Source organism: Chelmon rostratus, chromosome 11 (genome assembly GCF_017976325.1).
Source record: "Chelmon rostratus isolate fCheRos1 chromosome 11, fCheRos1.pri, whole genome shotgun sequence".
Lineage (NCBI taxonomy): Eukaryota > Metazoa > Chordata > Actinopteri > Chaetodontiformes > Chaetodontidae > Chelmon > Chelmon rostratus.
Genome location: NC_055668.1, coordinates 4,524,403 through 4,537,782, shown reverse-complemented (window position 1 = coordinate 4,537,782; position 13,380 = coordinate 4,524,403). Strand labels below are relative to the sequence as shown.

Here is a 13,380-nt window from a genome sequence, read left to right as displayed (position 1 = left end):
TTCAGGCCAGCACCCAGTGCTAAATCTTCTAAGACATTTTGTAAGTTAAAAAGCTGTGTCTATATTTAGCAGAAATGCTCAACTGTGACGTCATTGCTCCTGAGGAGTAACTAATACCAGTGTTGATGTGCTGCTCCCACCAGTGATTCACACTATCATGCAGCTGTGGTTTATTGGTGTGCCGTTATGAAGGATCACAAGTCAACCAGTCAATGTAATCAACTCTTTATTATTTAACTGTTTAATATATTGCGATTATAACTTCATATCAAAGGCCAAATATTTCTGAGTTTGTCGTACCATTCAGTAGATCTTGGTAGCACAACACTCAAAGAATTTGATCTAGAAAACAGACTTATGAGTTTTCAATCTGCAAGTTGTCACAGAGTTGAGGCTTTTTCCCCAGTGTGGTTTGAACCACTGGAGATTGCATATCTGACTGGCGGCAACCTTAAATGAACATCCTACAGTATTTGTGAATACACTGACGCATATGAAAGCATAGAAAAGTTTCGTCAGTCATGTCATTTTATTTAGTGCAACCGGAATTAGTGTTTTTTTCCCCAGTAGCTGTATACATTGACCCTGCAGCCAGGTTGGACTACATACACTGTTTATTCATTGAGTATTTATCACTTCTAAAACATTGTGTAGATGGTAATACACCGTGATGGCTATTCTTTCTGCTACTATAGGTTTTCCAACACAGAGTAGCTCTGAATCTGACTATGTTAGCAAGGGGGGAAACATCTACATCTCACATTTACTCTTTGACTAAGGACTGCTGCTATTCACTTTGAAGTGTTCCAGAACCTGTTGATGATGCTTCAGTTAATTGACAACAGAGAAGTTGAACAATGCTAACATTTCTTGTCTTTCTCTCATGAAGTTTAGTCTCTATCGGAGCAGTCCTTTATTTCCCTCACCTGTCACACAGGTGTCAGTGCAATCTCACGCCGCAGCAAAGTGGAAATTCACCCCCAGAACATACTTGGTGGCATATTTACTGTAGTAGAACATTTGCAACATGTCTTTGCTCTGGAGGTGTACAGTACATATGGTCTAGAATTTCAGTTATACTTTCAGCTCTAATTCCAACACATTTGCCCCTAATAAATACAGTGTGTGACTATGACCTGACTATACATATGCATATCTCTATTGTCACGTTCCAGATTTCCCTGTCTGTCTTTCTTCAGTTGTTGGAGTTGATGTCTGCCTCATCTTTATCCTCACTGCTCTCCTTGAAGCTTTCCTTCGTGGCCCCTTCCTTCTCCCTCTGGCTGCTCTTGGAGGAGCCGGCCGAGGCTCGAGGCTGGTAGCTGTAGCTGGCAGCACCAAATGACATCCCTGAGTTAAAGTGAGTCTCTTCCCCCTCCAGCAGTTTCCTTATAAGACCAAAGGAAACACAGGTCAGACTGGACACACACACTTAACACATGTCGCAATGCTGAAAGATGTTTAATGAGTCTACTACTCGAGAGATCTTTTGCTGGGTTTGTGCTTTAATCCAGTCAGCACCTGTAGGCAGCTATCTCTATGTCCAGGGCCATCTTGACATTGAGCAGGTCCTGATACTCTCGCAGGTGTTGGGCCATCTCTCCCTTCAGGTTCCTCAGCTCAGTATCCAGGTGGCCAATAGTGTCCTGTTACGTTGGAGATGAGGAGGGAGTAAGACGGGAGAAAAGCAGAGAGATTAACATGAGTGTCTTAACAGTTTTCAGACTAAATTCACCTACTTAGCATGTATATGGGCTGCTTTTAATCCACTGTGGTATAACTGTTAAACACAGGATTTCCTTCTGTCCCTTAAAGGAATACAATAACCTTTGAGGCTTAGCTTTACCTTCTCTAAAAAGCCAGTGAAAGCAGATGGCCTTCCTGTGTCCGATTTAGCAGGCCAGAGGTTAATCTGATAGACACGCAGGGTCAATTAGCTAAGAACTGTTTCAGTCAGTCTCACAGTCAGAGGCTTGTTTAGTGACTAACACGCAGTGAGGGTCATGTCTGACTTCAGACCTTGAACTTCAACGAGACAATCTCGACACTGAATTGTCAAACTTTCTTTGAGTGAAGAGACAGCCAGAACTTAATTTTAGACAGGCCATTATTACAGGCAGGATTTCTTTATTTCTGCTTTGTTGATAAGCTTTCATGTTTGTCTGGTAAATATGAAGCTACAGCCAGCAGCATGTTCGGTTAACTTAGCACAAAGACTGGAAAATTGCTAGCCTGGCACTGTCCAAATGCAACAAAATCTGCCAATAAGCACTGCTAAAGCTCACAAAAGAACAATTTATTTCTCATTTATTTCATATGAGGAACCAAAGTGTCATTTTCTGGTTCTATTGGAGGGTTTACTGCACGGTTAGTAGCCAAAAAACAGGTTGGCAGAAGATTTAAATGATAAGATGGTGAGTCTGCTGGATTGTTTCCTCCCCATCCTTGTCATATCAAAGTTGGGGGCTCTCTGCTGTGTGCTGTTAGCCAACAGCTTTAGTCAAGCTAAGAACCTGTTCAGGTTTTATTTGCCCAGGTTTTGAGAGATATGTTTCTCCTGATAGCTCACTACAACAAAATAACACGCCAATAGAACTTTCTATTGTTGAAATAGAAAACTGTTAATTCTGTGGATTATAAGCAGCTTCGAGGACACTATTTCTGTCTGTTTTCTTCCAGGACATTGTTTTTAGTAGCAGCATTCAGTAAGTTTACATTTTTCAGTGAAAACCTTTTTAAGGTGATTCCAGTAATTTCTGACTCAGCAGAGTTCCACAATGACTCAGCATGTCTTCCAAAGAATTTTCATCCTGGCTGTGGGAAGAGGTTAGTCGAAACAGCAAGGAGGCTGTAGAGGAATTTCCTGAGAAGAGCTGCTCCACACAAAGTGAAACTTGCAGAAAATATAAATGCATGTGTGTGTTTGGAAATCTGCTAAAAACCACCACAGGTAAATGAGAACATCTGTTTTTTTGTAATTTGACCCTTGAAGGAGATCAGGACACAGTAACGCTGATCGCAACATGGAGGACAATTTATGTTCCTCTGGTTTATCCCAATAAGTAAATATTCGCTGTTCTTTTTCATGGCTCTGATTTCTTACCTGCATGGCAGTGACTTCAGCATTGTGTGCATCCTCCATCTCTGTGATCTGCCTCTCCAGAGACTCATTGGCGCCCCTCAGGGTCTCTATCTCAATGGTCTTGGACTGCAGCTGTCTCCTGAACTCACTGATCTCCTCCCTGCTGGCCCTCATGGCCTCGTTGCTCCTGGTAGCCTGCTCGCTGAGGCTGGCAAACTTGCTCTTGTACCACTCCTCGGCCGACTGCAGGTTTTTGGAGGCGATGGACTCGTATTGGTTGCGGATCTCTTTCAGAGCCGAGGTGAGGTCCGGTTTGGCGAGCTCGAGCTCCACAGAGACCTGCTGCGCCTCCATCATGCTGCTCAGCTCTTGGATTTCCTCATCATGCACTTTCCTCAGAAAGGAGATTTCATCCATCAGCGACTCCACACGGCGCTCCAGGTCCAGGCGAACAGCAGCGGCGTCATCCACGTCCTTCCTGAAGGACCTCAAGGTCTGCTCGGCCTCCTCCCGTGCCCTCGCCTCCTCGTCGTACCTCACACTGAGCTTCTGAAATGACGAATGAGAGGTCAGAGATGTGAGAATGGGAAATGACAGATGTGGGTTAATGAGCAAGAAAGTTTTGAGCAATGAATTGATGTCACAAAGTGAAGGCAGGAAGCTAGTGGTTTGCATGTTATTTTAACAGGGTAGATATTTGTTGCTGTGTGGTGTTTTTTTTTTTTTTTTGGTTTGTCTGCTTTGCCTGGAAGGCAGTTGAGACTCTCCACAAACATTCCTGAGAAGCATCCCACAAACAAGAGAGATGTGTCGGATTGGAGAGGACTGATGTGAGCTCTGCTTGGGTGGCTCCAAAAAGGAGACTCCAAAAAGTAACCAGGTCGTGTCTACCCAGGACACCTATGTTCTTGGGTTCACGTTGTTGAATATGGACAGCCAAGCAGCAGCTAGCACAAAGGCCTCTAGCATGATGTGGACATTTTAAATGGGGGTCCCATTAGCCTCAAAACTTAATGACAAGAACGTAATGCAATGTGGAGGGAAAGTAGGATGAAGGCCCTTCTCAGGGCTTAAGGATTCACAAAAGAACAGAAAATTGACTTATTTAGTGCTATAGAAGGTGATGCCAGGAGGGAAGTCCAGTTGAGGGGCAAGAAAGAGACGGTGCTGACACTAGGATGACCTAGTGTCAGCACTGTCTGTGGACAGGCTGGGCATTTTCGCCAAGATTGCCCCCAGTGCCAGACAAATCATCCACTTTAAACTCACGGAGTGTCAGAGCTGCTTGAGCAAACTGTGTCCTCAGGAGACTTGTTTGGGAACAGTACCAAGTAACTGTTGGCCATTTGGCTGGCACAAAGACTTCTTCTTCTTCTGGCCAGGGCAGAGCAAGGACGTCTGCCAGTGGTCAACCAACTGTGGTCACTGTCTGCGCGAGAAACCACATTGGGAGGTAAAAACACCCCTAAGTCCCATTTCTACCTCTTACCCACTTGAATTAGTAGCTGTGGATTATCTGGCACTGGGGCCTGGAGAAGTTTACCCCTATATCTTGGTTGCAGAGAATGTGTTACACTGCTGACCCTTTTGAGCTCTTTCAAAGAAGAGGGGCAGACATACAGTAGTAGTGTCAAAGCTTCCCAGAATTGGTGCACGCACTTAACAATGCTGCTCATGAATGAAACTATGAAACTGTGTCAGAGTGCTCAAAGCTCAGACAGGCAGGCAGAAGTATACTAAAAGACGGATGGCTACACTGTGTTCTTGAGAGAGAGTATCAGTGAGGAACTTTTGCTGGGAGGCTCACGGTAAACTGAAGTGGGTTAGAGAATAATTTGTCGTTTCTCTTCAGAGGCTCCAGACATACAGGATCCGACCTGAAGGTCATGACAGCCCAGTGAGGACCATCCACCAGAACCACTGTAGGCCCTGCTCAGACCCACCTCTGCCCCAAACCAGCCTTGTTACCTCACATGATACGGTAGAGGTGAGTGCATTTCCCTTTCTGCTTCAATGTAGACCACAGTGGATTCCAGCCCAAAAGACGACAGTGGAGGACCAACCTCTGTGACTGCAGCTCAGCCAAGCATGGATGGACAGGTACCAGAGGCAGAAACTGGAGAGGAAGTGGCGAAGACTTCAGAGGCCTCGCCAACCCCTGTACACCCCAATCAGACTGATGTCAACCTGCCTCATACCTTATCCGTCTAGGTCAACCAGATAAAATTTGGGGGTTAAGCCAGTTTCTTATAGAAACTGATGTCACAAAGTGTAGCCAGGAAGCTAGTGTTTGTTTTTCTGAGGCACAGGAACAAGAGAGCTGCATCAGACTGGAATGAACGGGTAGATGCTCTGCTTGGCTGAGAGCGAGGCTGGCAGACGAGAGCAGGGCAAGGTGTGAGGAGACACCGGATGAGAAGATAAACATGATGGTGGAGATGAAGTAACGACAGATGAGAACATTTGTGATTTCTATGGGGAAACCGGGCATTGCAGCGGTAAATACTAATGGGATACGGCAAATGGTGACAGAAAAGAAGAAATAATCTCCTTACATTCTCCATGTACTTTACAAAACAATCTAATGGTTTCACCTGCAGCTCGTCCTCCATGTTGTTCCTCTCGATCAGGATGCGGTTCTTGTCCCTGCTCAGCTCCTCCACCTGTGATCGCAGGTCCCTCATCTCCTGCTGATAGAGATGAGTGACGCGGGACGGCTCGCTCTGCTTCTGCCGCAGGGTCACCAGCTCCATCTCTAACACTTTATTCTGCTGCTCCAGGTGCCGGACTTTATCAATGAACATCGCGAAGCGGTCATTCAGACCCTGTGCAACAGGATAAATTGTTAATGCTCATACAAGAGCCTCCACTAGGCTCATAATACCAGACAGACGGCAAAGCAGAGGTGTCAGTTCACTTAAACTTGCTATAAAAGCTCCCGTATCTAATATAATTTACCATCCAAACTTTCAAATCCACTTATTTTAATCTCTTTTATATGGCTGCGCGAGCTATGTGGCAGTAATTGTTTTTTTGTTTTTTGTTTTTTTACCACCTGGGTACCAATCTTTAAACACACTGACATATAATTGTGTTATTTATGTATTATATGGGCAACATGTTAGCACACAGCTGCCTATTTGCACATCCAGGGTGTTTCTGGCCACCTGACAACAGTAAATGCAACTTTCAATCTCCTTTGAGCTTTGTGTTTGGTCACTTCCGACTCCCGAGAAAAATATCTGGCTCTTTAGCTGCTAAATGCTCAACTGTTAAGATAAGATAAAACTCCAGTTTCAGCTGATAACTTGTTGTTTGGTGTTGGGCAGGTAGTGTACAGTGGGTTTATCTCTGCTGCTGGAAACAAGGCTGAGGGGAACTGATGAGCTGGTCGATGATTTTCTTTGGGTTCATCACTACAGGTAGCCCCTTTCACATTACACATTATTTGATCCATCGTTCATATAAACATACTGATTAGTGCAGCTTTAAAAATCATATCAGATGCAAAGATAAATGAATTGTTATTGAGTCATTATGTTGGTTAAAGGCTAAATAAAGTTCAGAATGAGGTCATTGTGACACTAGAGGAGCCTATAATGAAGTTTTTATCTTATATAAACTGATTTAGTTCCACTCTGTCATGTAATCAACTACCTGGCCTAATACTCAAGGACTGGGATGCCGGAATTGAAAGCTCATTAACATAAAACGTGGGCCTGATTAGCAGTATGTGTAGGTGTTCCGGAATAAGTGTTCCGGAAATGATGGTTTTGGGATAAAATATCCTGGTTGGAGCTGTTGAACCTAAACTTATTGTAATCACTGTATAAATTTTATGCCTACTGGGCAAGTTGTGCCCATTAGATGCTACTTTAAATATGGCTTCTTTTTTTTATGAAAACAGACCGTAATTGCCCTTTTAAAATACTTCTCAATCTATCTTTTTTATCGTATCCCAACATGCAAAAAAGTTTATAGTTTGTTTGGAACCGTCTCTCCTACCTGCAGCTGCTCCTTCTCGTTGGTTCTAATCACTTTGAACTCATTGTTGACCACAGAGGTCTGGGTCAAGTCGAGGGAGTCGGTGGGCACCAGAGAGAAGGAGGTGGAGGTCCGGCCGACTCGCCTGTACACGTTCAGGGAGCCCGCGCTGTTGCGGGACGCAGCCATGGAGCGGAGCCCCGGGGAGCCCCGAGGAGAGGTGCTGCTCATGCGGGTGGAGGAGGCGGGAAACCTTGGAGAATCCCCGAAAATCTTGCGGTAGGATGACGAAGCGTAGCGGTCTCCGTGGCTCATCTCTGCTTTCAGTCAGAGGTAAAACTGAGGGACTTAAAGAGCTTTGCGGGAGCTTATAGACCGCAGGGTGCAGGTGGAGCGAACCATTTTACGCACGACGGAATGCGACTTTATAACATCTACGCAGTGGAGTTAAGATGTCGAATCCGATTTTGTTACGTATAAGTGATCAAAACAAACAATGGTGGGGTTTTTTGTTTTTTGGGGGGAGGATTTTATATGCATATTATATGCAGCGAGTTCATTTCACGTGCGTAAAATGATGGAACCGTCCACGGAGGAGCATCATCACTCTCTCTACGTGCGTCATGTATTTCACTTGTCATACCAGCAGGTAGAGCACTGTAGCTGTGCAGTACCAGCTGTACTACAATGTATGTTTTATATAGTCTGTGGAAGCCTGATTCCCAATTCAGTGTATGTACCAAACTGAAGTCTTAAAACGTCAAACAATTCTGCTATCATACGAAGCCTTACATTTCAAACAGCAGAGAAGGTCAAAATCAACGATAGACTCCAGCCTCCTGCCACAGAAGGCTGGTTAATTAACAAAGCCCCACACCCAAATGGGGCCCAAAGATTACAGGCTCACATTGTGGCTGAAGCTTCATGCGAGAATCAGCAGGTGGAGGGAGCGATGCAGGGACTCAAGGAGACTGTGCTTGTCTCACAGAATGTTAAGGTGGCAGATTGCTAGTTGTAAAGCTGTCAGTGGAGGTTTGGGCTTACATTTGGAATAATTTCAAAAACATAAACCTTGTTTTAACTTCAGGAAAGGACAATCCAGATGTCTAGCCTGGTTATCCCTGCAGCACAGACACTGTCTGTAGTCTCCGGGGTTCGACCTGGCGAGCAGAAATTCTCTCTTCGCTCCTGTTTTCATGGTCTTGGGTGGCCACATCCTACACACAGATGTTAGAATGAGGGTTCACAAGTTTGATACATGCAACAAACAGCATTTATTAATGTGAATTTCACAATTTGCTGCAAAAATTGTATCTTCCCTTAGAAAATGAGATCACTTTTTGCCAGCATAAATGGACTATATTAACATAAACTCTCCCTTTAAACATGACATTATTATCATTTCATGACATTTGACATGACATGTGTGTTGAATATGAGTAGATAAATTGATCAGGTACAGTCCCGTTCTGACAATGTGCATCATCACATTAACGAAAACCTTCTCCTACATTATTTTACGACATGCGCAACCATGGCTGCATCTCTTTTTTGGAATTTATTCATCCGGATTTTCACTTCAGTGAGTTTTCCGTAGCCAAGTTTCATCCAATCAGCCTGCAAAAGACAAGAGATCGGGTCCATACCCAAATATGAAGAAATGTACAACTCCGACTGCCTAAATGTGCTTATATGAACTTGAATGTCTTTTTATTTTAATTTGTGTGTGAATGATTATCTAGAATAATGTGTTGGAATTATAATTAGATTAACTGGTCATTTATCACAAGCTGGTTTAAAGGAGGTCTATTTCATTCCAGTTCAACCATCACTCTTATTAAATAACATGCTATATTCATGTTCTGAGACATACATATTTATCCCATAATTGCTCCAGTGCCGGCAGCCTGAGTGGTCCCTGAATTAACACCAAATATTGTGGCCTTTATTGCCTTTAGAGAGGTCCTGTGTTGAAATCTAGTTTTAGCATCTTTATTTTAGCTTCTATTGGGCTCCTATGGTGCATATGTATATAAAATTGTGTTTAAATTAATACAATTAAAGTGACACATAGAAAACATGCTTTGTGCCTTACACAGATGTTCTGAAAGATATACAATTTACAGATGGAGCTAATCTGTAAATTATATATCTTAGATCAGGCATGGGCAAACTACGGCCGGAGGGCCATATGCGGCCCGTTACAAATTTTAATCCGGCCCGCCGAACTTGAAGAAATTATATAAATAAACCTTATTCATGTTTTATTTTCCCTGCAATTCTGGCTTTTTCCCAATAGATGGCGCACTCTAGATACATTGAGCTTTGTTGAGGTGCGGCGTATTACTCCACGTTTGCGCTTTACTCTTCGACCCTCAGCACTTCTGTAAAGATGAGCGGAGTTAAGAAAAGAAACGTGGACAGAGAATGTGGACTTTTTAATAAGGAGTGGACAACTAAATATTTTTTTTTACCGAACACCGATCAACGGCTGTATGCCTGATATGCCAAGAGACTGTGGCGGTGTTTAAAGACTAGGATACAGCAAGAAAACTGACTCCAGACTTTGATGCGCTGGATAAAAAGGGAGACCAACAACACTGTTCCCCTGAAATTAAAAGTACGTTTCTCCGTTGTGTTATGTAAAAATGCATTTGAAAATAATTTCTTCAATAAGCCTTACATGTTACATGTCCTGTCTGTTAAGGGATGCACATATGTGGTGCTCAGGTGCACGTACGATGTCAAAACCAAGTGCGCAAATGCAACGCGATCAAATATAACGCGATCAAACATAACGTGCTCCACATACTGGCGCGCTGTCACTGTTCCGTCCTCGCGCTGCTCGTTGAGTTTTGGCATTAGGGATGATTGAATAGAAGGAGAGGACAAGTAGACCTGCATCTCCTACCGTTTTTAAAATAAAGACAGTCAGGAGGAGAGTGATGGTGATGATATCCTGAAGGATAACATTATAAAAATAATAAAAAATATTTCTTCATTTAATTTTCAGTGTTTTAAGAGTCATTTCAATAAATAGCTCAGTTCTGTGGGACTTCAAAGACAGATATTTAGTTGTAATGCTTTTGTTCATTTTCAATTGAAATTAAAGCACATGTTTTCTACACATCTCATGATATTTGATCAAATTCTGTCAAGCAAATTTTCTACCTTTCTTTATCATTTCTTCCTGGAAATGTCTCCTAAATTGAACAATTGCTCTGAGGTGACCCAGTAAACATTTCCTCGACCTGCGTCGAGATGAATTCGTCCAATCTATGTCGCGTCACGTCCTGACCTTAATTCGACAGTTTTTCGACATGATAAAATAATATCTGAGCAAATATGACATAAAAAAAAATAATGCATTTTAGAGCGGGTTAACTGATTAAATACTGCCAGCAAACATTTTCTCAATCCGCGTCCGGATGACGACGTCCAGTTAGACTTTTTTTTCGACATGATAACATTAGGGGGGGGGGGTACGATCTCAAAGAAAACATATTTAACTGAAAAAACACTGTCAAGAATGATTTCAAGCTATCTGGTGCTGTGTGGAGATGAAGACATCCAGTCAACGTCCAGTCACGTCAGGACGTTGATTTCACGTCTGATTAACGTCGGGCAGGCAGGTTGATTTGACGTCTATCTGAGGGGCTGAGATGATGAATTATCATCCCAGTGTCACGCAGTGTGTGTTTTTAGTGCCGGACATCTCAAATCAATACATTTTAAATACGCTTAAGTGTGTTCGGCAGCAGAATTGTATGCGCAATGTTGTGTCCACGACAAGTGAAAGCGCCCTGCGTCACTCCAATGTAGCCACAGCCCTTGAGCCGATGTTTGCGCAACTGTGCGCATTGCGCGCAGTGTTTCAGCACTGATCTGTGTTGGTGGTACAGTACAGTGCAATTTTCAGGCACTTGTAGCCAGTTGTGTTAACAGTCAGCTCATATTCTGACTATAAAAATGTGAATATTATGGCTTTTATATGAAGTCTATAATCTGAGTTTTGAACACAGAAACGTTTTTTCTTTTGGAGGAGTTTGGAATAAGTGGAGTCAAGGATCGAAATATCAGTCAGCAAGCAAACACAGTTTAATGTCAAACTGTTGAATATTAGATCTCTGTGTGTTAGGGGTTTAAATTAGTGGCCTTTCCATTAAGATTAAGACCTGAGCAGGTTTCGTTTTACATTTGGAGTGTCAACTTGTATGTGAAAACACTGTTGTCGTAACACTCCTGCTTAATTGACATGTATTATGACTTTGAAGCTGGTGGTATAAAAGCTGAAATCCACCGACTCAAAATGTAAACAAACGCACCTGTGGAGTGAGACCAGCGTTCAGGTGGAGAGGAAACAGTTTACAGCAAACTGCTGTGCTTTTATTTTAGCGTTTTCAAAAGACAACAAAATAAACTTGAGGATTTAGGTCGGTCATAATTTCTTTACTGATCAATCAGGAATCCACCATTTAGCAAAGAAGGAACACAATGTTTTGGTTGTTTTCTGGAGGTTGTCTCAACATCGTCCACTGTTTATTACGAAAAGAAAGAAAGAGAAACAATAATTTTTCCGGTGACAACACACTGCCGACTCAACACCTGCCTACAATTACAGTAGTATGTTATATGACTTGAGAAACAGCTATAATGCTGCATAAGTTACGATAAATGAGGCAAATTGCTCACAGGGAGCTGCTGTGCTGGTACGTGATCAGGTGATGAAGAGCAGCAACGGCAGCTGACGAACAGGTGAGGGATGGCTCTTCTCAAAGGACACGATGCGCGATGCTGATTGGTTTTTATCGCATTTGATCACACTCACAGATGAAGAAAGCAAAGGTTGTCAGAGAAGAAAGTCAGAAATACATCCTTAAAAAACAGGGACAGAATAATGGCTGGAAAATGAGATGGATGCAGCTGTGCAGGTTATTATAAGATGATTTAACAGCTCTTAAATCAACACATTTCATATCCATTCATGGATAGATACAGTTACTGCTACTGAGAGATATGATTAAAATGTCTAAAAACGACTTGTTATTGTTTAGGTTTGTGTGATTCTATTGATAAGGGAATATGTAGGTCAAGTGGATATGGGCGGGGATGTCACACATAAGCCCCTGCTCACCTTTTTTTTTTCGTGTGTGGCTAGAGAGTGAGGGATGGTGAGCAGGATCGCTGTATTTTTTGTTGACCGCTATTTCCTTTGATCACTGTGATCACTTTGATTATGAATTTGTGCACGATATCATAAGTTGATCATTCTTTTTCGCAAATAAAAAGGTAAAATATATTTTCGTATTTCAGTGATTTTTTTGGCGTTAAGCGCGTCAAACAAGTGGAAGGCCCGGCCTCAGCCTCTCAGCGACTCTTTGTTCTCTGAAGTCGCTATAATGTGTAAGCACCACTTTAATGATGCAGCTTGTGAGGTAAAAAGCATAGCACCTCAAAACTGTACTTAAGCACAGCACTTCAGTAACTGTGTTTGGTTACTTTCCATCACTGACTGTCTGAGCTGAGCATGGATGGAGAGGTGCTGGACACCATGGCAACCAGCTGTAACGCTGGAGCGCAGGCACTTTGATGTATGACGTCAGAGATTTTAAGCCAGAGTTGTATGACTGTGACCCAACTTGCGATACTTGTACGACGACTGGATACTACTACTACTTTAGCGCGTGTACAACCTACAGAGAGAGAACAGCGAGTATCGTCAAGGAGAACTAGAGAGCTACACATTTCAGACAGAGAGGATTTAACAAGTAGAGCTTTCAGAGAAAACGATCGGAAATGGACTACAGCGAGGACTTTGATGCCGCCATGGAGGGGATGAAGTGGGATGAAGAACTTTCCCTTATGGAGGCCGCGATTGAACAGATATTGGGAGAGCCATCGGTCACTCCGCCTCCACCTCCATCTGAAGAACTTATCCCTCTGGAGGCCGCGATTGAACAGATATTGGGAGAGCCACCGATCACTCCGCCTCCATCTCCACCTCCTCCATCTCATCCCCCATATGCCCCCCACCCTCAGGCACTGCAACATCTGAGCCAGGGAAACGGTGGGTGCGTCCCCGTCGAAGCAGCTCCACGCTGGTTGGAGCACCCAAGCCTAATGATGGCTGCCCCGGGAGTGAACGCTGGCCAAGCTGCTCCCGTCATCTACCAGAGGGGGCCCCTGCTGTACGATCACAACATCATGCAGCCAGGTGACCCTCACGACCTGATTCCTGTTGGAACGCTGTAAGAAACACACACATTAATAGAAACAAGCACACACCAGTGAACACTAGCTACTGAGCTTCTGCT

At 43.4% G+C, this 13,380-nt stretch overlaps 1 protein-coding gene across 1 annotated transcript; it reads right to left on the bottom strand.

Annotated features, from left to right (window-relative positions):
* Nucleotides 1-257: 257 nt before the first annotated feature.
* On the bottom strand, nt 258-7,381 carry LOC121613546 (alpha-internexin-like). Its single transcript, XM_041946988.1, has 5 exons — nt 7,088-7,381; nt 5,677-5,907; nt 3,104-3,631; nt 1,522-1,646; nt 258-1,388 (listed from the first exon to the last, which is right to left on the bottom strand). The coding sequence occupies exons 1-5, from the start codon at nt 7,379-7,381 to the stop codon at nt 1,196-1,198; spliced, it is 1,371 nt and encodes a 456-aa protein (XP_041802922.1). The 3' UTR covers nt 258-1,195.
* Between the last annotated feature and the right edge of the window lie 5,999 nt (nt 7,382-13,380).